The 27,774-nt window shown below is 39.7% G+C and overlaps 1 protein-coding gene across 1 annotated transcript in view; it reads right to left on the bottom strand.

The window, feature by feature from the left end:
* The window catches only part of N4BP2 (NEDD4 binding protein 2), a 41,321-nt gene extending 15,049 nt beyond the window's left edge, over nucleotides 1–26,272 (bottom strand). Inside the window, exons 1-11 of the mRNA XM_063335733.1 lie at nucleotides 26,149–26,272; nucleotides 19,496–19,610; nucleotides 19,023–19,196; nucleotides 14,300–14,638; nucleotides 11,236–12,466; nucleotides 10,267–10,391; nucleotides 9,014–9,102; nucleotides 7,159–7,235; nucleotides 5,189–5,344; nucleotides 1,696–4,013; nucleotides 239–324 (exon numbers count right to left, since the gene is read on the bottom strand). Of these exons, the coding sequence (XP_063191803.1) occupies nucleotides 239–324; nucleotides 1,696–4,013; nucleotides 5,189–5,344; nucleotides 7,159–7,235; nucleotides 9,014–9,102; nucleotides 10,267–10,391; nucleotides 11,236–12,466; nucleotides 14,300–14,516 (4,299 nt within the window). The 5' untranslated portion in view covers nucleotides 14,517–14,638; nucleotides 19,023–19,196; nucleotides 19,496–19,610; nucleotides 26,149–26,272. The remainder of the gene's footprint in view (nucleotides 1–238; nucleotides 325–1,695; nucleotides 4,014–5,188; nucleotides 5,345–7,158; nucleotides 7,236–9,013; nucleotides 9,103–10,266; nucleotides 10,392–11,235; nucleotides 12,467–14,299; nucleotides 14,639–19,022; nucleotides 19,197–19,495; nucleotides 19,611–26,148) is intronic.
* Nucleotides 26,273–27,774: the final 1,502 nt, after the last annotated feature.

Below are 27,774 nucleotides of genomic sequence, written 5' to 3'. Positions count from 1 at the left end.
TTTCATGAAGAAGCACTCATGACATGCCGTTTCTTCATCCCTTGAATTCTCTTTCAACAGCTCTGATGATTACAACATGCTGATATACGCCACATATTTTACAAACTACTACTGTATTTTATCATTGTTCTCGCAAAGATACTTCCATCTTACACATTTATACCAACACATATGGAGACAAATGGTCTGACAAAGCACAAGCATGCCATACCGTATCATAAGCAAGAAATCTACTAACCAGAATAGATTCTTTCCATTTTTCATGAATCACTCTTGCCAAATTCAGATCAATATGAACCACACAGTCCTCAACAGTTAGTGATCCTTATGGAAGAAAGAAATTATATTCATTAAAGCATTCTATAAAAAAAAAAAGCAATTAAAGTACAGTAACCTAGACTTATTAATTGGAATTCTGGAGATTCTGCACAAACTGTCACGCCTGAAAAAAAACTTCAGCAACTGCCAAGTTGAAAAAAAGCATTCCACACGGAATTCATTATCTGGTGTTCAAAAACTCAGAAAGGGTAGGAAAAAAAGTTAACATTAATTCTATGTTGTTGAAATATGACTACCTGGAACAACTACATTTTTCCTTCTTTTTTCCAGAACCTTCTAGAATTAGAAAAAAGCCACTGTTAATTTACAAGCAGAGTTTCATCCATGAAACTGTGATTCCCCCTATTCCACAGGCAACTGCTTTTATGTAATACAACATACTCGCCACTGCCCAACAGCAGTCACATCCCTACTTTCCAATACACAAACTCAGAGAAGCAAACTCCAAGTATCCCCTCTAACTCTAAAGGAAACTGCAGGAATTATCATGGTATCATAATGATACATCTTTTCCCTAAAAGATCTTTCTGATATTATTTCTTACCCTTTCAAAAACAAATGGGCAAGAAGTATGTATGTATCAAATAAAAAGAAAGGGTATATTTCAGACATGACAAACCCCTTTCTGCTATCAAGGAGGTAGGCATGGAAGGCAAAGAGGCCAGCAGTCAAACCCACCAATAAATCAGATATCCAGAGCTTCGCATCAAGTAATCTTCAGGAGAAATGAGAAAAAATTTAAAAAATAAAAAAAAAGAAAACAAACAAGCTATATATTCCTTGTGTCCTTGTGTTTTCTTTTCTTCATTTTTCTATCAGTTTTAACTTTTGTGATGCACGTTCAAGCTGCTTATGGCTTCCTTCATCATAGTGTCTCAGCAGACTAGTCTGTTTTCATCTTTGAAGTATAGCCACACTTTATATTCTCTAAACCATTCATCTTCTCCTTCCACAATTTTACTGGTGCCTAAAGCTTTCTTTTTCTTTTCTTTCTTCCTAACCAGTCATAATTTGCATTTTCCTCATCATCTTAATATTCCTTCAGAGTTTGAATATAGGCTCAAAGGCCTGTTGCTCAAAATGCAAATAAGCCAATATATTTTCTTCTGCTTTTAAAGCACACGCATGTACAAAAAAGCAAGGCAGAAGGTAGCACTACTGTATTTGTACTTTTTGCCACCCTTAATTCAGTTCCGTTTTTGGATTAACAACAGCAAACAACAGTATAATGAGGAATTGTGCAAATCTGTTCCCTAAAAATCAAACATGAAGCAAAAAGGCACAGGCAAAGGAAGAAAGGTTTTCTTACACAAACTGAGTTTTTTCATAAAAATATGGATATAATTATGGTCATACCTGCATCAATGCCAACAGGCCCAAATATTTCCTTCAATTGGAGTGCCAGTTCAGGAGGTAATGTTAGTTCTAGGCAATCTATATTGAAGGCTGCACTTGATGCTGGTAGACGGTTTTGTATCTTGGCTTTATTTTCATCCCCGCTTAGAGTTTCAATTTCTTCTTTACCACGTATCTCCCTGGAACTCCCCTGCGTTTCTTTATCTGTCTCCAGTTCTTTATCGCTCCTAGTACCCATCAGAGGTGCATGATCCATTTCCAGTAATGAAGTAGTCAATTTGGAGTCCTCTGCATTACTTTCTGAAAGATTGCTGTCACTTTTGCTATTTAATTCAATTTCCAAATTGGTAGATGTTGTGTTAGGACCATGAGGCAAAGTCATGGGTATACATAAACCTGCATCAAGTTGTGAAACTGATGGCTTATTTATATTTTCTTCAACAGGACTCTCAGACTCTACCTTCTGCTTTCCTGAAATGGATGGCTCAATGCTACCTGCATCACTGCTAGGCGCTGCATCTCCAGAATTTTTCAATTCCGCCGAATCATTCAATGAGGTAGCAGTCAATGAGTCAGACACATCAGCATCTGTCACAGTTGCCTTGGTAGCCCTACTTTCTGCAACACTGAGTGATGAGTTCTTGTCTTCTGAAGGCTCAGAGATATCACAAGCCCCAGTTACTTGTGGCATTTGTTCGCAGTCTTTGAGATTCTCACTATAGTTTATACTTGCCTTGAAATCAAGGTCTGCAACAACTGGCTCAGCTTCTCTTACTTGAAAGGATTCAGTATCAACATCTTTGCATAACTTTTCATCAGAGTCTAACAGCAGACCTGTGGCCCAGTCTATGTCTTTGTTACATCTTTCATAAAGATCTTTCAGAGCTTCAAATGAAACAGACTCAAAGAGCTTACACAGCATATTTAGCTTTTCAGACTCATCAATATTGATAAGTTCGCTTTCTTCCACAAACGTACTTTTATCATACATAACTCGATAGGGTATTTTTTCCTGAGAATCTGAGGCATTGTCTACGTCTTTGGGTTTGAAGCCATCTAGTCTGCCATGCAACACTTTGGCAGTCTCGGGAAAAAGCATTTTCTTTTCTAATCTCCACAAGAGAGCAAAGTCCTGTGATTCAGTCTGTGAATGGCTACTTTTCTGTCTACATGAGCACGCGTCATATTTCTCTTCTGCTGCATTAAGCATAGGCAAATGTTCCTCCTCTTTGGGATGGGGAAAATTGTTGTTTGTGAAAGTGAGGGCCAATTTGTGATGTTTCCTCATTCTCTTATTTTGCTGGGTTTTTTTCTCACCTACTGTTTCGCTAGCTACTGGTTCAGGTTGGTGCGTATGCAAACTCTTTGTATCTGGTTGCTCTGCAGTGTTCACAGGTGTCCCACGAAGCACATCTACGGTCTCAAGAGCATTTCTATTAGTGTCACTCTCGGTATTTCTAGCTTCATCAGATGGATTTGGACTTGCCTTTCTCATTCTCCTTGACCTTTGCTGTCTCTGCTCTAATGAGCCTGAGACAGGCCAATGTCCTATCATTTGCAATTCCGGTGTAACTTTATCTGAACTAAGAGAGGAACAGCTAGAGGCTAAATTTTCTTCCTCATGTCCTTTTTCAACATTACAGGTCCCAGGCAGGCCCGCTTGCTCTTTACCTAACCCAGGGTGCTGCTGACCAGGAGTTTTAACTTCCTTATCGCTCTTCAGAGAAGATTTTTCTAGTCTTCTACTTCTTTTGACTCGCTGTCCCATTGTTTGTTCTACAGGCCAGTCACCTAGAAAGTTCAGTGGTTCTGGTTTTCCTGGTGCGTCAAAAGCTGAACTGCTTGGTTCTACTATGTTACTACTCAGTGTTGATTCTGGTTCCATACATATTTCGCCAGATTGTTCAACTTCAGTTTGAACTTTGAGAATGTCATTATCACTGTGTTCCTCAACTCCCCCTGTATGCAAGTACACAGTTTCTTCAGTCGTGGTCACAGCAACCTCTTCCACTTCTGTTTCAGTATTTTTTTCTGTTTTTTCTCCATTTTCTTCTTTCTTCTCCAAGGGCAGTTCTTTTTCTACACAACCTGATAAACAAACATCCAAGTCATCTTGAACAGTGCTGTTCTCGGAATTGTGTTCCACTGAGTTATTTTCCATTTCTTTTTCCTCTTTCTGAAAATGTTCAGGATCGCAGTTACTTTCTAATGGTAGAGAAGTATTGGGAAAAGTTTTATCATCTTCAGCTAATTCAAGAGGTTTCACGTCAGAAGCAAAAGGTTTTTCTTCCTTTACATCAGAATATGCCTGTCTCTTTCTGAAATACAAATGGGAATGAAAGGTAAACCCATTTAAAACCTTCTTTAAGCTCTTATCCACATTTTTAATTTTGGCTTGGCTATTTAGTATTTTCAAATTACAGACCAGAAACTACCTTTTAGGAAACTAATCATCCAGCTGGAGAACTCTAGTGAGAGGAAAACAAATTTATGACAACTTAGTCCTAACCTCAACACTCCTTTATAAAAAAGAAGGAGCTAAGAAAAGCAGAACTTTCCTTGGTAAGTATCCCTTTTTCACTTCAGCATGGGGCTAAGAATACTTTCTCAGAACTCTATTTTCCCCCCATTCCCAGCATTCAGTTTCGTACTGAAGCACTCTGCTACCAGACATCTCCTCCTTCAGATCAGCAAACCTGGTAAACAGGCTTTTATTTAATGACTGTTGCTTTCTCCCAATAGCCCGATGCTAAAGCAAGTCTAGAAGTTAACTAGGAGAGGATGGGCCTTTTCTTGTCACACCATTTTTCACAATCAGCTACATTCCATTAATTATCAGAGCCCACTTCATTTCAAATACATTAGGTATGCAAAACCCAAATGAAATAATAACCACAATAAAATCTGATTTCCTATGCATTATTATATTGCATATACAGCATTATTCAGATTAGCCACTACAAAACACTCATGTATACAACCAACATAAATTTAGATAAATCTAAACTAAATATACTCAAGTAGATAACTCGTTAATACTGCACGAAGATTCCACCTTCTACCACAAAGACATCATCTAATACCAACACACAGACTCAGAAATAGTAATTTGCTCATATTTGGGGCTACATTCTTTTGAAAAGCATTCTACAGATTTTAAGTGTTTTGTATCTACAACATACATCCAACTGCACATTTCTAAGATAAGAGAAAGTCAATCAAGATTGGCTTATTGAAAAGTAACACACAGCCATACCGGGAGGTTTTCAAAAAGCACCAAAGTTGACTAGATCCTTTGACTGCTCATTTCTAGAAATCCTGAAACTCTTAAAAATTAAGAAAACTATATAGTGTATTTCTTTTTATAATTTAACTAATTTTTTTTAACGCATTCACTGTTCAACAGCATTATCCAGGTATCCAGATTCTATTGCTATGAAGTTTGAATTTTTAGCCTTTTTTTGAGACTACAAAGCTAGTAAGGCAATCTAACCTATGGCTTTCCTCCTGACAAGGATCTTCACTCCAGCCTGCAGCTTCTGATTTGTCTGGGACTGAAGAATCCAATATTGAACTAACAGTAAGGCAGCGTTCATACCGTTCCAACATTCTTTTGATCTTTTCTTTAGATACACCATGAATGTTTCGCCTATGAATTAAAAAAAAAATAATTTAAAAAGAAACATTTCAGATTTGTATACTACAATGAAAGAAGAGAATAATTTAATAATAACTTAATGATAATAAGTTTACAGCAAGACTAACCAGAGAATTCAGGGGGCCAGGGCAAAAGCTGTGAAACAGCAATTCTTTCTCTATCAGTGCACTAAGGCATTCCAAACAGGGTATCTCAGAAAAATCGCTGCTCTACTTGACTTCTCCACCCCACCTGGTGGCCCTGTTCTGCAATAAGATGTTTTGCATAATACTAAAATCTAAAACCTCACCAATAATGCATCTTCATATAAGTATCAGAAACACACTATATCAGATCCTGACAGTGATGCAGGATATCAAACTGGGTACAGAAGATTTCTGAATTCAGTTTTCCTTCTCTGGTTTTGCTAAACTAAGAACTTCTCGAGCCTTGAGGAAAACCTATTCACCTATTATTTTGGACACCCTTTGGCTAGAAATTGTCACTGACTCTGTTAAAACACCAACTAGCAATGTGCTCTGCGTCAGTTCCACCTAGAACAAGTGAACCTGCCAATGGCGGCAAAACAGGTATTAGGAGAAAATGTTTAAATTCTATTTTAGGAAAGAAAACAATCTTCCTTACCTGATTTGCAAAGTGGCCAACCTTAAGCTAAGCGTGCAAACTCAGACAACAACAGATATTATGAAATCACAAAATAACCTACACTGAAAGGCACCTCTGGAGGTCACATAGTCCAACCTCCTACTCAGAGGAGGTACGGCTAGATCAGGTTGCCCAGAGCTTTTTCTTGTCAAATTTTGAATATCCCCAATGACTGAAAGTCTATAAACTCTCTGGGCAAACTTTTTCAGTGCCTGATGACCATCGAAGTAAGTTTTGGCATTTTTTCTTTTATGTAATCAAAATTTTCAAAGTTCCAACTTGCTTATGTTTGTTTTGTCATATCTCTGCATGATTGTGAGAAGAAATCTTTTCAGTCTTCTCTATAAGCTCCCAAAAGGTAGCTGAAGACAACAATACGATCCTTCCTTAATGTTCTCTTCTTAAGACTGAGCAAACTACTCTAGCTCAATTCAGTATCATCTGCAGATCTGCTAAGAGTGGACTCCGTCCCAACATCCAAGTCATAAAAAGGACATTAAATAGTAGTGGCCCTAGTATTCATCCTAGAGGGACACCAGCCTCCTCTTGGACTTTGAACCACCGATCGTATCCTTTGAACCTGTCATCTAGCCAGTTTTCTAGTTACCTTATTATTCCCTTACATAGGGTTTAAGTCTTGCCTATTTTTGGCTCTAAGTAATGGCTCTATGACTGTGTAGAAGGTCCTGCTAAAGAAGAGGCAAACAACAATGGTGATGCACAGGGGCTTGTCCCTCTCAGGCCACAAGGTGCTGATTGCCTTAAGCTCACTGACAGCAGAAACATTTCAAGTAAGGCAACAGACCAGCCAGATGCAAAAACAGCCCCAACCTGACATTATTTTTGCAACTTCAGGAAACGAAAGGAGCAGTCACTATACCTTAAATGCAAAAGAATTGCAATCATAAAAACGTTACATAATATCTAATGCTAATAGTATCTTTTGTATGTAACTACAATAAAGTAACAGGAAAAAAATATCTTAATACATATAAAATAGGGAAAAAAATACTAAAAAGCTACTTATTACCGCAAAAATCTTGACTGTTATCTTGCTACTTTCACCAGCCACTGTAGTAACTGATACCTTTTTAAAAATAATACTTCATAAACTGTGAAAGATATACAATCTAATATGAAATTTTCCTTTACATTCTTACCTTTCAAGTTCTTTTGGTTTAAACTTCCACCAAGTGTCTGGTTCTCGGAATATGACTTTGTATTTGAACTGCTGAGCCTGAATAAAACAGGTATAAAACAAAGCCATATGATCCATTTCTTATTTCTACAAAAAAGCACACATACAGCCTGCTTCTTTAAAGATATTTTTTGTATTTTTTGAAACCAACCGAACATTTGGAATAACATACTTTGTTCAGTGTTTCACTTTTTATTATAGATAAATGGAGATTTTTAAAATCATGTATATGCATCTCTTACTGTAAAATTAGATGTGTGCCATGATCACGGGGTGGGGGGGGAGGGGGGATAAAATCACTATTTCATATCATCCCTTTAAATATTCTACCTCCGAGTCAAGACCGCAGAACAGCTCCTCTTTCCAGGTATAGCATGCACATGTCTATGCAGCCTCTCCAAGCCAGAGAAAAGCCTACTGCTTACATTTAGAGCTGACCAGATGTGAGCCCGTTTCAAAACAAGCAACGCAGCTGCATTAACACAGCTATTGTGGGCAGCCTATGAGAAACCTGAGCATGCTCCAAGTCAATAGTCCTTCTACGGTCTAGTCTCATCATGACAGAAAAGGAGCCCAAAGTCTAATCAGGAGAAACACTGGGAGTAACTGTGCCATTTCTCCTTGTTCCTGTTTTCAAAAAAATTCTTATCACCGTACCAAACGCTGCGTTTCCTGGAAGAACTTTTGTTGTATCTTTATTTCAGTATACATCATCAAGGACTTAATTTATGAAAGAACTGTTAATCTGACAATTGCTAATAAATGCAAGGATAATAAAATAAAACTTTTATTAATAAAAATTATCTGTATTAAGTCCCACTGTTCACTGATCTATTACCACATGCAGCACATGTAGGGTAGCTGCTCAAAAGCCGTCAGTTCTATGTACTACACTCTGATGTGTTTCTATACCAAGGTAGGAGAAATCCCAAATCTACTTTATGATATTTCTTCCAATATATTATTTCTGTTAATCAGAACTAATTTTATAAAATAATGCAGTTCCGTAAGCATAAAAAAAATTATTAAAACTACCAACCAAAATGACAAATGATCAACAGCAAAATAAAAGCTAGAGTCGAAACGTGCTGATGCCCATTCAGAAACAATTATGCAAAAGGTGAGAAGCTCCAGAAAACTGGAGTATGAGAAACCTACAGAAGAGTTCACCAAGTTACTTAAATCATTAAAGAGAACTTTGGAAGTTGAATGTAGATTGCTTTTATTTAGCACTAAATATAAGATGGTCACTTTTAGTCACTAAATAAAAGCACTACACTACTAACAAAATAGTGCAGTTGCATTATTTTGATTACATCACTTCAATAAAAATTATTAAGCAAATATGTACAACTTCAAGCAAGCTAGCAACATTTGGTAGCCCTGCAACTGGTCATGTGCTGTCTGCCTCTAGGTCATATTTAGGATGAAACTAAGACTAAGACTGAGTTTTCAAGTTTCATGGAGCATCAAACATCAGTGTTATTAATTAGTGCTAATTATATTTTAGAAGTAGCTTAGAATTTTACTGATCATAAAAAAGAGGAACAGTATTCAGTTTCCTCAACAATATTTATTTTTGCTCCCAAATGCAATGCAGTTGGCTTTGTCACTTGGAAACTAGGCCAGGTCAACACTCAGATGTGCACAGAATATGACACTGAGTAACACGATTCCATTGTAACACTTTTCTTTTAAGTCCAGACTTCCTTGTGGAATAACAGCTACACTGAGAAAGACAATCTCATTTTAAAACATGTGTTGTTGCCATGCTGGTCAATAATCCCTTTTTAAATCGATCAAATTGTAATACTAACCAAAGTAACATAAGGCTTCATCTCCCATGCTTGTATGTTTGTGTTGTCTATTATTATAGGAGAGATTCTCATTTCAAATGCTTCTTTGGCTGAAAGACACACGTGTGCAATAGAATGTGATACAGTTAATTTTGTTATAATAGGGTGTACATGTAACATTTATACTGATTTTCTAAATTTGTAATATTTTAACTACTGCGTAAAGAACTCTTGCCACAACTTGATCTGTTTCAGGGTCCTCTTTCATTTTAGAAATCCCCCCTTCACATGTAAAGCTACTGAGATATGGCATTATTCTTTTGAATTAACGTATATATGATAATCAAGGAACGAAAATGCAGATGTAAAATGCACAAAGATGGCTAATCAACCAGTAAATGAAACTAAAAAAAAAACCAAACAACTACATGATCACCTTAAAGTGGACTTCTTTGTTGCGTACAAAATTCTTGGCTTTATAACAGTCTTAAGATTAGTCCACTCTGTAAACTGTATAAAATATGAAAAGTTATTGTAACTTAAATACACAGTAATGAAGTGTTTAGAATCACTAGCTTTGAGATACAGTGTTTTTGTAGCTATGTTACAATGCATCTGAACAATCGAACTTACCGTTGAATAACACGTTTCTTATTAACCCATTTCTCCACTGATGAGAAATGTGGTAGCAGAAAAGTGATCATGGTTCAAATTTAGCAAATAAAAGTTTAAAAAGAGTTGTTCTATGGTGAGCTTAGAGAAAGCCACTATCAAAAAAAACCACTAATTATGGAAAAAAATAAATAATTTCTTCTGTCTTGCTTTTATAATTTTAAGTTTGCCAAGAATGTAATGCTCAAGAGAAAAAATAATCAAGAGCAAGAAAATATCTATGTAAGTGTTATCTGTAGCAACATCCTCATTACTTATTGCATATGCATATATAATGGCTCATCTCAGAGGAAATATTTCTGGGAGATGGTGCAGATTACCACTCCAGAAACAGGAGACAACCCAAAATACATACCATGACGAAATCTTGAGGACAAAACAATCTTTTAAAAAAGACACTGGCATAGTTAATTGCAAAAGACACAATGGACAGATGACTTCCGAGTTTGTGCTCATATTCTTTTTCCACACATATATTAAAAAATATTTCTATGATGGGATAAATGCTTGTCCTGTGACACGGATATTACAAGACAGGCAGCTTTTTAAATGGCACACAAGCATTGAACTGTAAACAAGCAAGCTAATCCCTTATTTCTCACCTCGTTTCCTGTTCCAGTCATGTGCTTCCCCTAAGCAATCGGGATCATAATGGTATTGTCCATGTTTATAAAAGTATTCATCAGTACTAAGAATGATTCCACCCGGGTTATCCTCAAGCAAAATCCTGTGAAAGACCAAGAAGTAAATAGCTTTTCCCCCTTTTCCTCCCCAGCCCTGATATCTGCTGCCATATATATGTGTATTTAGGCTCTTGCACAAAGGGATTATTTGGAATGGAAGTAGCAAATCCAGGTAAGGGAAAAAAAAAATCATCTTAAATCCAGGTAAAGATGATCTATAATAATTTCCCTCTGTTCCCAAAGACTGAGGATATCTGGGGGAAAGAGCTGACAAAGGTTCCCTACAAGTCTCATTTCAAAAAAACAAGGGAGGTATTTTTCCGTCTACATCGAGTGACATACTTTCACACTGACAAATACACATACAGTCTTAATTGCACCAAATATTTCAGCTGCCAGCCAAAGGAGTCTAAGCTTAATCTAGGCTTTTGGAGAGTTAAAAGAGAAATCAAGAATTCAACCCAAGAAGCTCCACACGTACTACTTACACAGAAGAATTCCAACAGTGGAAGGGAAATTTCTGCCTATAAAGAGCTGGTGTATTTCCATCCATCTTATTGGAAGGAAACACCCAAACCAAACAGTGACTAGAAGAACACAGCAGACCTAATACAACTGCAATGATCCTCTGCTGACATACGCTCCTTCGGTCAGTGACAGAAGTTAAAGCTAACCCCTCCTACTTCAATTTCCACTAAAGGTGAAGGAGCTGAAAGCAACTCAGCTCTGCACAATTATTATTACTCATCTTGCTGCGTGTATCATGTAGCTGGCAATTAGGGCATAAGCGTAACTATTTACAAATGTCAGAAAATTGTCTCTGTCTGCACTAAATCCTGCACACAATTAAGCAATTTCTTTTAGAAGCTCACAATATAGATGTTCTACCTTGCCAAATATGATTTTCCTGATCCTGGAACACCTCTGAGAAGAACAAGTACTTGACCTATAAGTTGCATCTTTTTTCTCATCATGTGACAAACAGGTGGCTGCTGTGCTTGCGAGAGGTTCAATTTTGAGTTTCTATCTTGATTTCCCCATACCTTCAGAGAAGGGTTGCTATCCCAGGCATTTGAAACCACTGGAGAGGAAAAAAAAAGTCCTTTTTCCGAAGTCCTATAGTCTGAAACAGGTCTCCACTGCCCTGGACTAACAACCACAGGAGTTAGAAAGCTGTGACTTCCACTGGATGGATAAAACACGGGAGCCATGAGATTCCAGTGTTGTTGAGGTTGACAGGATGATGTAGAACAATTTAAGTCATAACCCTGCTGAGTTTGATGAAAATCTGCAGGTTTTGGTGTTTTCAAACTGGATGTTTCAAGTGAGACATATGCCTCAGGAAGACAAATGCTCTGGTGGCTGTTAAAGGCAGTCACTACCTCTTCATGCTGTTCCAGGCACCCTGAATTAGGATTTCCAGTGACAGCTACTCCAAGTTCCAGAGGTCTTTGAGAGGATTCACCAGAAGCAGCAGCTAGACTTTTTTGATCCAAAACAGTATCTTGTGTCTGTTCAGAATTTCCACATGATACTTCTCCATTCGATTGTTTACAGACTTCTGAAGCTACATCATGCTGAACATGTATTTCTGACAAATCAGACTCTTCCAATATCTGTGCAAAAGTGTCTGGTGCAGCTGGTGAGCTTGTCTGGATGCTCAGCTGACTCACTGGTGGCTGAGGACAGCAGAAGTTTTCTAAAAACTCATTACTCATCCCTGTTTGCTGCGGAAGAAGTAGGACATCGCACGCTGAATCAGACTTTTCCCACTCAGGGAATTCATTAAAACCATCGTGTTCCACAGAGTGCTCATGTACTATTTGGTCATTTGCAGAATTAGGCAATTCATCACTTGAGCTGTATCTCTGAATGGCGTTTTCTATTAAGGAATCCAGTTCTTCAGTCAGCTGCACATCAGGTGATAGTACCTTTTCTTTTTCTTCTTCAGAATTACTTTGTTCTGCAGTACTTTCCCCCATTCTTTCATTTGCAACAGATCTTTGCTGATTAACAAGAGCTAGTGATGATGCCACTGAATCAAAACCCAAGGTTTTTGAAGATGCTACTCCTTTGGCATGGGTGGACAGCTCTAGCAGATAATCCATAGCATTTTCTACTGTTGAATAAGGTAAAGAGAATAAAGCAACAGTCAGCTGAACAAACACAAGCTGATGTGAATGCATTTTTTTTACTTGAAGGAGTATTTATCACAACTAGAGAGACAACCAAAAGCAGTTCACCAAATCATCTTTTAATACACCTTCTGCAACTCCCTTGACCTGTTTCTCATTCGAGGTAAAGGCAGAACTCAATGCAGACATATTGCAAAATAACAACCTAATAAGCATGAAAATTACTAAGTAAATATTGCCCCAAAATTATTAATTTTAACTGGGAAAAAAAAAATCAGAACTGGGTATTTAAATGGATACTCATTTCTAACCTAACTCATATAGGCAAAATAGTGTAAAATGAACTGAAAAACACTACTGGGGACTAAAAAGATTAAAGTATGCAAAATGGCTAGGCCCAATTGAAAATATCATACCTTATATAGTCTGAAAAATTCAGTATCTGCACTAATTCTTTGTAAAGCGACTAAATGGAGTATAGGTTGCCCTGACACAAGTATCATCTGAGCCCTAAATCTAAGCTTCTGTTTTTCTGAAAGACAGTTTACCAAAAAGCCTAAGTCCATTGAAGTGCAACTCTTTCTGCAAACGTGTTAAATAAAATCTTCCTTGTCCTTCCATCTTCTCTGCTTTCTGAGAGCAACTTATTACTCATATGAAAAAGATGCTAATCTTTCAATTTTTAAACTATTGTTAATAGTATAACACAATAATGAAATTAGCATATTTACTGAATTCTCCAATAAGCTTCTAGATAAATCTGTGATTTTGATAAAGGTAAATCTTATTAAGAGTTCAAAGCATGAATCAGTAATACCATCAATTTAAATTTTAGAAGGAATAACAATGATAGCAACAAATGTGAGAGTTATAAACTCCATACAATTTAGGTAAGGCAAAAACAGCAATAAAAGCAGCCTTTTTAATGGCTACCTAGTTTTCATACACACAAAAAAAATGCCAAACTCTGCCTTCTTTGCAAATAGTCTTCGAAAAATCTCAGCTAATCACATCTGATCACATGAACAGATTAATTAAAATGCTCCATATATGACTTATTCTCCTGCTAAATAACTCCTCAGACGTTGCTATGCAGCATCTCATCCATTACTTTTATAATAAGTGAATAAACTTCTATATAGAAGAATTTCAAAGCCACAAAAGCATGGAAACGACTGGGCACAGGCATGAAAATAGTCTGCCAGGAGAGGTGGGTACGTAGCTTGGCAGAACACAAGGGAAGAAACACAGTCCAAGCAAGACTGCAGAGAATTCAACATGACAAACAGAATTTATCCTGCAAAAACTAATCCTCAGTGGAGATGACAAGATGACAGTGCAAAACAAAGTAAATTAAAATCTCAATTCAAGTATTTAAGGAAAAGCAAACGCTGCCAGGACCACATACTGTGTACCATTGTCTTAAAAAATGATGATCTACAACATAAAATACCCCTCCTGCAGAAACAGTTTATGCATCTCGCAGATATGGCACAGGAACTAATTGGAAAAAACAGATTCTCCTCACAACTCTACCACTGCCTGCTCTGTGTCACAGAACGAGCCACTTAAACTGTACCTCCATGTATGAAGCACACTGCTACTGCAAATTACCAGCCTCACAGAAACATTGTCAAACTTGGAGAATCTTGCATTGAAAGAGCTATAAAATTTCAAAATATTATGACTCACCTATTCATTAAAAACTAAACTCACAAATACGCTTGCAACACCCACATCAAATTTTCTGGAGTCACCCTAGTTAAGAGCTGTCTGCATATGGAACAAAACTGTAACGCCAACTGTGCATTATTTACCTTTAAAATCACATTCAGACAGAACCATATAAACCACACTAGGATCTAGATCAGAAAACATCTCTGACATGCTGTTGAAGAGCTCTTCCTTATTGACACTATGCACTGCTTGTGACACTGAGTGGCCTGGGTCCCCTTGGGATACACCAAAAGCAGTTCTGTCAGAATTGCCATTCTTCCGAGAAGGACTCCCACCAGTCTTCCTTCTCCGCGGCATTTTATTTTCTAAAAATCAGCTTGCTTTTCGATTTAGTTTCTTCACATGAGGCTGACAGCACCAAGCTCAGAAATCACAAAAAACCTCTCGTAACTGGGATACGGATAACAGAAATAGCAGACCTGGAAAAAAAGAGAACAGAGAAATTTTATTGAAATACACAGTCACATTTCCATGTCTCCTATTTAGATAGCTAGAAGATCAAAAAAATACATCCGCATCCAGGAAAGCATTTTCTAGAAGGCTGCCTTTCTTCTTTTCAAATGCCTGACAGCTAAATAGCAGCCTTATTTTTCAACTAACTAGATACTGAATCTGCGTCTGGAAGAGAGAACAAATAAAATGGAGCTTAAAAGAATAATCCATAAGAGTAAAGGAAGCAATACAAGGCAGCCAATTCACAAATATTCCCCTGCTAACACCTACTGATGACCAGTTAACATTATGGAACACTTATATTCTCTGTTAAAATTCACAAATTTTGCTCCCCTTACGAAAGTATTGGAAAATGTAAGAGACATCTCCAAATCTTCCTCACACTTGATTTTTTACAACTAAATAGTTGGGGTTCTTCAACGTTCAAACACTAGCGTAGGTTGCGCAGAGAGGCTGTGGAGTCTCCAACCATGCAGATTCGCAAAACCTGACCGAACATGGCCCTGAGCAACCTGCTTGAGGTGACCCTGCTTGAGCAGGTGGGTTGAACCAGATGACATCCAGAAGTGCCTTCCAACCTCAGCCTGTGTGGGTTTTTTTTTTTAATTGTTAAAAACATTTTACAGCTTTATAAGCCATAAAGCAAGACAAGGCTTCTGTCTGCCCACCCCCCCCCTCCTGCCATAAAGCCTTTGAATAAGTCTAGTTAAAACATTATGGCATCTCTAATAACTGCAATTACTGCATTAATCTTGTCTAGAAAAGCAAAGCGATTATTAATTGAAGTACAAGCACAGAGTAACTACCAGAATATGGTGAGATCTCACTTTTTTCTTTATATCAAATAGTATCAAAGCTCTGTTGTATTCTAGGGATGCTCATAATAAACTAATTCATTTTTACAAATAATTATTCAGAATTACATCCACGTATCCTAAGGCAATACACAGATCAACATTTTGTCTCATCTCATCTAAAGTGTTAGTAAGATTGTAGAAATTTTAAGACCTATCAAAAAGATAGATCAGCATTGCCCAGGATTTCACTTAAAATAAGGCATTTACCATGGCCAGTATCACAGACAGATATTTTGACACAATCTGCTTTGTTTACCACAATATTCACAATGAAATTCCTGGACAGATTCCTGGGTAGTATCTTCTGTTGATATTACCAAGCACAATAAAAGTATATAAAAATAGATGCCTGCGTACATGCAAAGCACACCCTACTGTATTACATAAGACATAACATTAACATGCTCAACTGAAAGGAAGAATTTTCACTTGCTTTTAAGAGCAAACTCGAACTTTACAGAGGATTTTATCTAGGGACTTGCCTTTTCAGATAGTCAAGTTTCTCTTTTTGAAAATCAGTTTACTATGAAGGAGGAAATAATTTTGAATAACCCAATAGCCAGACTTGCAGGTCAGCTATATTTATTGGTTCTGGATAACATAATATGAATCAGTCTGTAGTTTGCTGTAGATGAGGGTGGGTTTTTTCCCCTCACAGATGAAAATGGCGTTGTAATAACATAATGATTTAGAAGAGCAGGGCTGTGCTGAACACACTGAAAGGGAATTCTAGACAATTAGCCAGAGGCTGCAATATGCTTGGAGGTTCTCTAGTCAGTTCTGGGTACGCTGTTTGACACACATCCAATTAGAAGAAACAGCTGTTTCATTTTAGCACTGATGAAAAACAATACTCTTGTGGCAGTCTCAACTTCACCTTTAAAAACAAAGCAAAACAAAGCAAAACAAAACCCACGAGCACCTCCTCACTCATAGTTCTTGAGAAATACGCATCTCATGATATTAAGGATCTCCTCCCAAACAAACATATGTACAAAAATCTGCCCGTATGAGAATTACCTTCCAAATTAAGCAATCTTACAAATAAGAGATATTAAGATATCAGCATTCTCACAAAATAATGTAATTTTCAAACCCTACTAACCTACAAGAGAAAAAGTAGACTTGTCAGGTCAGGGCACTTTAATGTCATCATCTTTCTAGCTGGGCAGAGTTTATTTCTGATGGTAGATTACGAGCCTCAGGCAGTACTGCTACCCCTAAGGAGCTGGATGGATGCATCACAGACATTCTGTAGGCGCAGACACACGTAGCCAGAGATCAGCATCCATAACAGGCAAGCCAGTCACTACAGAAACAGGCAGGTACCAACGTAATCAACCTAACACAACACATTTTTCTTTCCTGTTTGACAGACAGAACAATTGAAGCATAGACAAGTGGCCAACCTGGCACAACAAGAGGAGGGAACAAGATCTCAAGTCTTACTTGAGATCTCAGCACCTTACTAACAGCATTCAACTTCACTTTGCAGTGAAAGGAAAACAAATAATTTCATAAACTAGTTCTAAGAATGTGTTTATAATTCCCTAGGGGAAAGAATTAAAGATGACCAATGTTCCCAGTAAATATGAAGTGTCTGTCAGTTATACAGAAGAGAAGAAATATGCAAGTTTTTTTTCCCCCCTCCCTCTCTGTTTTTTTGCGCTCTCATACCTAAACTGATAAACTAATTGATGAAGCATTACGGTCTTAGGAAAATATATTAAAAAATCTTCCATAAAGCATGGAGTGAATTTAAATCACCGTACTTGCTGCAAAGGAATTCCCTTGCAGACACATGATCCAAAATGTTCCATTTTATTTCCATTAATACAATTGCCCACAGAAGAAATTAATCTAAAATAGCAGCAGTATAATAGTCATCCTGATCAGACTCCTCACATTAAGGGGGAAAAAATGTCAAAAAAAAGACAAACCAACCCTTCCAGGCCCCAACATAGGTAAAGCAAATTGTAACTTAACTGCAACTTACATGTAACTTATCTTGGGGGGGGGGGGGGGGGGGGGGGGGGCGGGGGATAAAAAAATAAAATGGTACTCTTTCTTATGACACATAATATAATAATATAAAGAATTCAAAACATTTAAACTAAACCATCCAAATGAAAATCTAAGGCAGGGGAGGGGGCATCCCCAACACCCTCCAAAACCAAATGTGTTATTTTATTATTTTTAGAAGAGCTAAGATTTCATTTCTGTTAGGAAGTAAGTGCTAACAGATTTGTCATACACAAGCCTTCACATTGCTAAGCGGTACTGTTGAATCCACAGACTTGCTGTAAAGAATTCTCATAGAACTTTGAACAAATGTAAAAAAAAAAAAAAACATAAGGTTACAAATGCATTTTCTAAAATTAAGCTAAAAGGCATGAGTCATGTTTACACTGAGGCTACATTACATTTGTCCAGTTAAACATCTTTTGTTTTCCATAGCAAAAGCTAGAACTTCCCCCTTGCTTCCTAAGAACTGCTATATATTGTTGAAGAACTGGATTTTTACAAAATCAAACAAAAGCTATTATAAAACAATATTAGGCACCACCTGACCATCATAAAATTTCTGGAAAAGCAATATGTCTCAGGCTTGAGACGTGCATTATTGTTTCATTTTCAGTGTAGTATGAAAATGCATATGCAGTTGCTGAATAAAGATCTGATTAAGGCCTGACACATCTCATACGTCTTTTACACTGGGATATCTTAGAAACCACACGTAGTAGCTTGCGTTTTCAAGATCTGTCAAAATTCTTGAGTAGACTGGACTGACTGCAAGTCGTATTACACATACACCTCAAGTACAGTAAGAGAAGGAAACAGGTAGTATTCAAAAGAGAGAGAACACATGTAATAAAGGAAGAAATATACTAAACTACTTTAAGTGAGTTAGTTGATACCAAAGTATTGACAAAGCTCTTTAAATCAGAGATATTGCAATCAGGAAATAATCACCAGTAAACATAATTTTTCAAAGTCATTATGAGAACTTATTTTTCAAGCAAACAAGAAAAATATTCTAACCACTATTTGAAGTTTACTAAAAGCATTCAGCAGCATGGGACATTTCAGGTTTACCTGTAATCAAGTTCAAATGACAAATAAGCTATCAGTATTACTTCTCTTCCTTTCTTAAGGACAAAGAAAGTCTCCAGCCTTGACACAATGTAATACTCAATCAATATGACGAAAGCTGCCTGATTTGTATATATTTTTAAATTTGTCTGATCAATTTAAGGACTTTAACTCACATATAAAAGAGGTTGGTTTAGGGGTTGGGTTTTTTTGGTTGGTTTTGGGGTTTTTAAAGAATTTTTCAATTTCAAACTACATTAACATTACATGATAAATATTTTATTTGCATCTTTTGGCTTTTAAAAAACAGTCACATGTATATATACGGACATGCTGGACACTGAAAAAAAATAAATCTACATTTGTAATTCAAATAGAACAGTAATTGCATAGAACTTACATTTTCAGCTTCACTGAGTTGCCCCACAGTAGGTCCCTTCTCATCTTTCCAAAACCAACACTGATGCCACATTTAATAAAAATCTGCTGTTAAAAAATATAATGCACTCTTCTGTCAGGAAACCATACTTTCAAACATAAAAAATTAGATGTCAGCAGAAGTGGATACTCCCTCCTGGCAAAGGAATGATCAGAACACAAATTAAAATTGATATTTTGCTCACAGACCATAGAACAAAGTAGGGATTTAACAATGAGCAATACACATAGCTGTGCTTAGTCTACTAAAAACAATTAATATTTTACTGACAAAGTACACAACATGCCAAGTTGAGCTCAAATGTAACTTTTCCTAAGGATAAGAATACCTACTTGATTTCAGCTACTGATTTGTCATCTAAAAAAGCTGACTTACATCAGGTAAAGAAAAAACATAATGGCAGCAGAATTAGGAATAAAAGTAAGTTTCCTCACTTGTCATTCCACTTGGTTCTTCACCACAGTTCTTAACCATCCTGAAGATGTTTACGTATCTATGCTGGTCAAGAAATGATTTGTTCCATCGTGTGGTGGATTAGGCAAAGAAAACCTGGAACATCAAAGTCAGAATACGTTATTGACAGATATACCACTAACTTGCAATGCCCTACCAATGCTAAAACACTGCACTTCTGTTCATCGAAGAGCCTGCAAACTCCTAATCCACTGTGTACACACCAAAGATTTCAGATGTACTCAAAGCCCGATTTAATTCCAGTGTACATATTAGCCTAATCAGCCTAGAGCTCACTTTCCTGACAACAGTCTTATGCTTTCAATCAAATTAAAATCAGCTTAAAAAAAAAAAGGCAAACCAAACCACACCTACGAGCATACACACCTAAATCAAGTAAAGAATTTGGAACAAACATTCTGTCGCACACCTAATACAGCAGGCTGAGGACTCAACTACCTTGTAACACTCTTCACAAGAGATGGAGAAACCCAGCTCCTGTTTTGCACCTAATCTCACTCCACCGCTCTAAAGAGTTAAGAATTGTCATCGAAACATACACAGCACTTCACATAAGCAAGAACTTGATCATGAGGATCCAAATTTACAAAGTAAAGGACAGGCTGCAGGCAGAGAACACTATTCACCCCACTCTCAAACACATGGTTTCACAAAAAATACACCAGGAAAGGCTCAATTTTACAGAACATTTCATTTCTGAATATAAATTCAGACTAGAACAGAATGAAAAGGCTGAAGCGTACCTGATAACAGCGTAATGCTACATTATTTCCACTACTCAGATTTCTGCTTTCTGAATCAAGCTCTACGAATGCATGCATTAAAACACAAAGGTTATCTCCACATTTTTTCACTTGCACTTTGAAGTCTCATAAATGGAGTAAAACAAGTAAGTATGTAAATAGAAACAGAGAAAAAAAATAAATAGAGAAAAAACATCCAATGAAATCAAACTGAGACCCAATCATTGTACTCTAGTTGTATTCACACAAGCTTTTCTTTTTGAAAAACATTCTAGTCCCCTCTCTAAAAAACACAAGGTAAAAAGGGGAAGAAAAAAAGGAAATGCCTTCCAGCAGATTTTTCTCAATAAGCATTAAGAGTAGCAAAGGAGACAGCTTGGGAACCTTTTGTGTGCTTCCATTTCTGACAGCAGTCAGCAACAGCACACCCCACCTAACCGCTTTGTTACTTAATGTGAAAATCTATACCCAGCTAGAAACAAAGCGCTTTTAAAAACACTTCAAGCATCTTTTCTGGTCTTTTCCTTCTCTCACTCAGTGTTATTCCTACTGGTCGTTCCAAGGGCTTTGGCTATTACAACAGTTTTAACTAAGCTACTCTTTTTCACATCAAATTCTGTCAAAGTGCAAGACACTGACGCCCATGTCTCAATACACTTGCTTTATGCAGTCTGCTCTGCTAGGGCTTTTTTTTCCAGTTGTGATTTTTAAGCCCTGCGTATGGCCTGGACCAGACTGCCAGATTCTTTTGAGGCAGCAGCAGAAAATAAATCTTGCTTTGAGTTCAGAACAAAAGCTTTGTCCATCAAGTACACAGTTCAAGAGTACAAAACCAGCCCAACCTCATCCGAAGTAGATGCTTAGGAAGTAAATGCAACTTTCAGGAAGAGCAGAGCGCTGTTCGCTAGGAAGGACTCAAAGGCTTTTCTCCACGGGCCACATCAAGAGAAGTCAACCTGCAGTGACAGTCAGATGGTATTTGACAGGTGACAGAAGCTGTCAAACTCCAGAACTCCACATCACGCAGTTTCCTTTTAAGCCGGGCAGCTGCTCTTGCTAGAGGCCCTCCGTACAGGTGAGCGCAAGCTCCCAGAACGGTGCTTTCTAAAAGACAGGCGGATCTCCTGCTGGGTGCACACGACTAAAGCAGTGAGGCAGGAGGAGAGCCACCAGTAAGCAAGTTCCCCAGCACCAGGTCTGCTTGGTAAGAACTACTTTTGCACTCATCCTCCTTTTGCTGTCTGCTGAAGGTCAAAGCCTGGGAGGTGGCAAAAAAACCAACTGGTCTTGGGATTACGGAGCACACAGATATGCAGCCTGACAAGCTAGAAAAAAAAAAATAATCAACAAGCAGTTGTTTTCCTTGTTTGGGTGGAGAGGGTTGTTGGTTGGTTTAGAGGATTATTTTTTTTGCAGTGGTGCTTCTGCAGTTTCACATCTGTAATCAGTGCTACTGCTTAAGATTGTATTCCTGTTCCATATTATAAAACAGCAAGAGAGAAAGATTTGGAAAGAGAAAAAGAGAACTCCTGCCAGATGGAGCTGCAACTTGCCCCCATCATGTTTCCAGAGACTCTGTCCGAAAGTCAGGCTGAAGGGCAGTGAATAAGAGTAACACGTCTCTGCAGAATTACAGTTCCTCAGCACAACAGAATTTCCTTTTACATCCTCTCCAGGTGAACTTTCATACCTGTGTCCAAAAAGCCTTCAAACAGACAGCAGCGCTTGGATCTTGTAATTCAAGACTTGGTGCCTCTCTGAGTTGCTGGAAATAGCTTGTAACCTTTTATAAATTGCAACTCTGACAACACCTAGCTAAGCTACAATATAGTCTGATGCACAAAATATTTGAGTCTGATTGAAAAAAAGGAAAATATAACATTATAAAGCTGAGCAAAACTCTCCTAGTGAGGTTAATTTTAATACTGCTGTATTCTGCTATATTACTGTTTCCTGTCTCTTAAGAATTTATTTTTATTTTGTTTCTGTGACTGAGACCTGGCCAAAGAATGAGCACTTATTTTAGTGCTTGGAAAGCCAGCAAAAGGGCAACAGCAAGAGTGAGTGAGGACTGGTTCCATCAAGATGAGAAGATACTGTAAAAGAGAAGTATTACTGAAGATCACAGGTGAGGCTTATTATTATGGGCACGCAAATGCAGGTGGCATTATAGAGGAAGGAAAAGTGGAAAATCAAAAGAATACTTTATTTAGAGTTTTCTGCAATGGCAGCAGTCAGGACTGGCAATAAATGCAAATGCTACTTCCCCAAATCTTGGCTTGCTTTAGCTGTTGATGCAAATGAAGACAGATTAACTTCCTTCTTATAGATGATGCCACAACTCTAACGCGTCTGGGAACAAAGGGAAGTGGCTGTCAAAGACTCAGACTCCAGAGCACGAATCTTCAGACCTATGTAGACATCTAACAGGGCTTCTGCCATGTGACCAGGTCTTGGTTCTGCTGCTTCCACAGACAAAGGCTTCTCAGCTCCACAGCTTTCCCTTGCATGTGATATCAAAACAACTCAAAGGCAGCACTGTCTGGCCAGCTTTGTGCAGTATAATCTCTTCCTGAAGGTCTGCTGAAGATCTTGAGTCTGTGATGTACACAGTGCTGCACTCTGGTGATCCCCAGCTGCCACTTCCCTCCTAACTGCCTCACACAGTTTTCAGTTCTGTGATTCTAAATTAACGTTTGTTGCACACTGGGACAAAGCTGAAGCACAAGAAATTTCTGGACTTCAGCACGGGCTCAAACACAAAAACAAAATGAAGATGTGTTCAGGTCTGCAGAAAGCACGTGCAAGAACAGGAGACTTGCAAGATTGTGACTGCCGGAGCATCAGAGCACAAGGTGCACTGGAACATAAGCCAGATTTTTTACCAAGGTGTTATCTATTAAGCAGTAACCTCAGAACAGTAGCAGCCACATCATGAAGCTAAGGAGTCAGGTTGGAAAGAGACATAAAGCAGTTTGTAAACTTTGCTGGTGGTCCACCCACACCAGCAACATGGGAACCGCTCCAGGGTTTCACAAACAGGAACATACCATAGTGACACATAATACAGTTAGACAACTCACACCTATTCAAGTTGCATGATACAATTATAACTTAAAAAAAAAAGGCAAGAAACCAAATCACATGAAGAAAGCAAGACAGGAATAAGAATAGCTTATTCATATAGACATCCTAAATATTTTCTGGGGAAAAACAAACAAAAAATATCACATATCAGGTCCTAGGCTGGAAACTACATTACACAAACCTATCCGGGCAATTATATCTACTTCATACATTCAAATGCACTTCCATTGCTGAAGCCACTAGGCCTGTTGAACATAGCACACACACACAGCCATTACACAGCTATTAAAAAGATAAAAACTATTTTCAGCTTAATATAAACCACAGATAGATGACCTCATCCTGATTTGTGTATCAACAAAAAGCTCACAGTCTCCAAATGACTGTCATTACTTACTTCATAGAGACTCAAACCTGTCATTTACCTTCAGAAAGTAGTTCACCTTAGATGACTTGAAAAAAAACATCAGCCAGGTCCACTTAAATGGTTATAATGGCGGTTCAAGTTAACACAGGCAATTTTTGAGATGGAACACAGATCAGTTACATAAACCAACCCACCAGGAGATCAAAAAACCCCAGTGGAGTTGCAAGAAGCAACAGCTGGAAAACTTAACCTTTTCCATAACCACAGCTGAATTCAGGAGAAAATATCAATGTACAGCTTTACCTAGTTCTGAGGCGGTGTAACTGACAGCTAATTAATGCCCTACTGACATTTTTATAATAGCAAAGCCTCTGTAAGAAAAACAAAGGCAGCAACTTCCTAAAACTCAAGGATTAGTAATTCAGGAACTTCAGAGCTAAACTCAGAGCTAAATTCACATGCAGAAGAACTCTATATAAAATAATAATTATACTGATTATGTCAGCCATTTAGCACAAAGTACAGATCAATACACAGGTAGGAGTGAAAGACAAGAAACCATGCAACACTTCAGAACTACATCCCCATGAAGTCCCTATTACAACATATACACGAATTCCAAGACAACGTAATTTTCTTTTGTAAAATGGACAAAGTCACAGGTAACAGTCCACCTACACCATAAAGTGAAAGAGCTGTAAGTATACCATGAATGTTTCTTAACACCATGCCTAGGCTAACATTTTTGCCAGGTACTACTGGACTTTCACACTGGTAACACTAAGAACCTTGCTTCCCTCTGCATCAGTGCGTTCCCCATCTGAAATGCCTTAATGTTAATACGATAGAGTTCTTAAAAAAAAAAAGTGTAAACAAGACCACAAAAAATAGCGTAATTCCACAGTTAAAAACAAAACACCACAGGAGAAAGCCTATAAAGAAGAAATTAAAGGATTTTTAAGGTGTGCTTTGATGCTGTTAAATTTCCTTCACAAGCTCTTCACATGATCTATAGGAACACAAACTATTGCAACTTGAAAGTGCTGTAAGCACATGACACAAGCGAGCCCTGCCCTAGTCATGGTGACTGTACCCGTATGAATCAGGGCTAAAACTCTCATGCTAACAAACATGTACCATACCTAATTTTTTCTGCCCTTCTGTAATTTTCTTCAGGTTTGCATCTCAACCTTTGGCTCTCTAATCACATCCCAAGACATATTAACTTAAGCTTTTATTCCAGTGAAGGTGAAATGGATGAAAAGCAACTCTGTTACCTTCTCTGTTCTTTTGCTTTACCTGAAATAAGCAGAAAAACTCCAAAAGTATTTTGGATAAGTCCTATATGAATTATTCTCATCTTTTCACTGCAAGGTCCTACTGAAAGATGCGATGCATACTAAACTTTGTCAAGACGCTGTATAAAAACATTTTAAGGGTCTCTTAACAGTCAAATTGGTCTTAGTTATTTAGCACAAGAGTTAAGAAAAATAAATACATATTATTTTTTTTCCCTCTCCTTTGAAGTCAGGGTCCTCCAAAGCCCCAGTGACCTTATGGCTCTCGATCAGCACGTGGGAACATTACGCCACGAAGGACACAAATAACCGCACGATAAACACATTTCAGCGTTCGACCGTTCAAAACCAAACAACCCCTTCAAGTACTAAAACCCCTTTGATTTCGTTTTGCGGGGGGTGGATTTATCTTGCGGGGCTTTGCCCTTCGGGACACGCTTTTAAAGCTCCCTGGCACTCCGCACCGTTTGCTCGGGACCGGGAGGCGAAGCGTTTACACGGCCTCGCCAGCCCCGTCCCTTCCTCCAGCGCCCGGGGCCGCCGCACAGGCCGCGGCCGACGGCAGGGCAGGGCAGGCCGGGGCCTCCGTCGCCCTCCCCGGGGCTGCCGGGGGCGGCAGTGGGTGTTTCTTGAGAGGAAAGGCCGCCTTTCACGCTGAGGGGCGAGGAAGGTGGAGCAGGGGAAGCAGCCAGCGCCTCACGCCGCGGAGCGCCCGCAGCCCTCACCACAACGGCGGCGAGCGGCGACCCGGCGGCCGCTCCATCCGCAAGGCCCACCCTGGGGCCAGCAGGCCCCAGCGGCGACGGGACCCATCCGCCGCTTCCCCGGCCCCTTCGCTGCGCTAGCGGAGCCGCTAGCGGGGGCCCGCGACCCGCGGCCGAGCCCCCGGCTGGCGGGCGGGCCCGCAGCACAGCACCCGCCCCGCTGCCTCCCCTCCCACCCGCCGGCAACTCCTCTCCAGTGACGCCGGGGGACGGGCCCCTCCGTGCCACCGGGGCCGCCGCACGGCCCACAGCCACCCCCGAGATGGCGGAGGCCGCGACGCTACGGCGAGCGGGGGGAGGGCGAGGCTCCTCCCCGGTCCTGCCGCTCCGCGCCCAGACCCCGCCGGCCTTTACCTCCCGCCGCTCGGCTCGCTGGCTTCCGCCGGCGGCGGACGCAGGGCTGGGGAGCTGCTTGGCGGCCGAGGAGAGGGGGAGGCTCCGGCGGAGCGTGCGCCGCGGGGACACAGTGCCGCTCTCCGTCCGGCCGGGGAAGAACAGCCCGGGAGGAGGCTCCGCTCGGCGCCGCGCCGCCCTCCTCCCCCCGGCCCGCCCCGAGGGGCCGCCGCGGAGGCCGGGCTGGTGGCCCGGGTGTCTGGACCCGGCCACTCTGGCGTCCTCCGGGTGCTGCCCGACACCTTCCCCCCTGCTGCCAAGGGGCCGTTTCTGAAGGAAAAGGAGAAGAGACCCGGGAGTGGCGGGGGGGGGGGGGGTCGCCTCCCACCGGCTGAGGGCAGCTCCCCGCCTGGGGAGGACCTCGCCACCTTTTCCAGGGGTTATTTGATAAAACTGACCGCCCATAGCGTTCACCTGTGAAAAGGGAAACGGTGTGCTCTACCGGTGCGGGGAAAGGCGGTGTGGAAGGACCGGCCTCGCCCGTAGAGGCCATCTTGATGGCTGCAGGGCGTAGGCGAGTTCAGCGAATGACTGGAGATGAGAGGCTGAGAGTATAGTTAAATCTGTCGGGCGTGTACTGGCAGGCTTCAAGTTTGTAACAAAAAGGATGAATGTTTAACTTCTGGTGCCGCTGCCCTCTTTTACCTAGCAATTTCTAACGTTGCAGCAGAAGAGAAGGCTCCTGCGGTCCAGAATGATGTGGTGGATTTGCGAGCTCAGGTGGGAGGAGAAATGATTTGTCAGCGGCAGACGAGAAATCGAGACTTTTTAAGGAATCTGAGGAGAGTTTGGTGGGATCTGGCATCAGCGGTTGCAGTGGAGAGTGTGAACTGCAACAGGAGAACAGCGGAGCAACTGATCAGGAGAGGGCTTCGTTATCTGCATCAAGCAAGGGGTTGTGGAAAGATGAAAGGGAAGAGAGATGTGCTTCTGACAGACTGAGATGACTATAAGCAGCTCTTAAATTAAAACGGCTGTGAAGCCACCATGAAGGGAACTAGGCACCTGAAAACGAGGTTTGAATTTATCAACACAAAACAAAGGGCAAAGCTCTTAAAATGAAAAAAAAAAAAAAACAAACCCAAAACCAAACACTCAAGATGAGGGGGTTCTACTGGGAAACTTCTCTGTAGTTTTATAGAAGTTTGTCGATCTGAGAAATTTCACGGTCAACAAATGGGCATTAACATATAATTGGAAAATTACTGATGAGGTTTACCCATTACTGATTTCTAAGAATAGGACTTCATTACATAGCCACAGGCATCCTTGTCAGCTCTGTCTCCCTGCCTGCCCGAGCAAGATAATAGGCTGGGTCTCAACTTCCTGCTTGTTCATCTGATTGCCAGGAGATGGGTGCCTTCTCACACACCATTGTCTGGAGATACCACCCCACCATCTGTATTCAACTGCCTCCCATCAGGGCACAATGCCTCTGGAGGACGTTGACTGGAGGTGTCCCACTGGGATCTTCCTAGGGAACAGAAGTGATGGCGCTGCTCTGAAAGAGGAAGAGCATTTCCCCCCCGAGGGAAGTATGATTGTGCCCCAGCCCGAGGGTTCCTCACATTGTGATTCATCCCATTC

The sequence above is a fragment of the Chroicocephalus ridibundus genome, chromosome 5 (assembly GCF_963924245.1).
Source record: "Chroicocephalus ridibundus chromosome 5, bChrRid1.1, whole genome shotgun sequence".
Taxonomy (NCBI): domain Eukaryota; kingdom Metazoa; phylum Chordata; class Aves; order Charadriiformes; family Laridae; genus Chroicocephalus; species Chroicocephalus ridibundus.
This window is presented reverse-complemented; position numbering and strand designations above follow the sequence as displayed.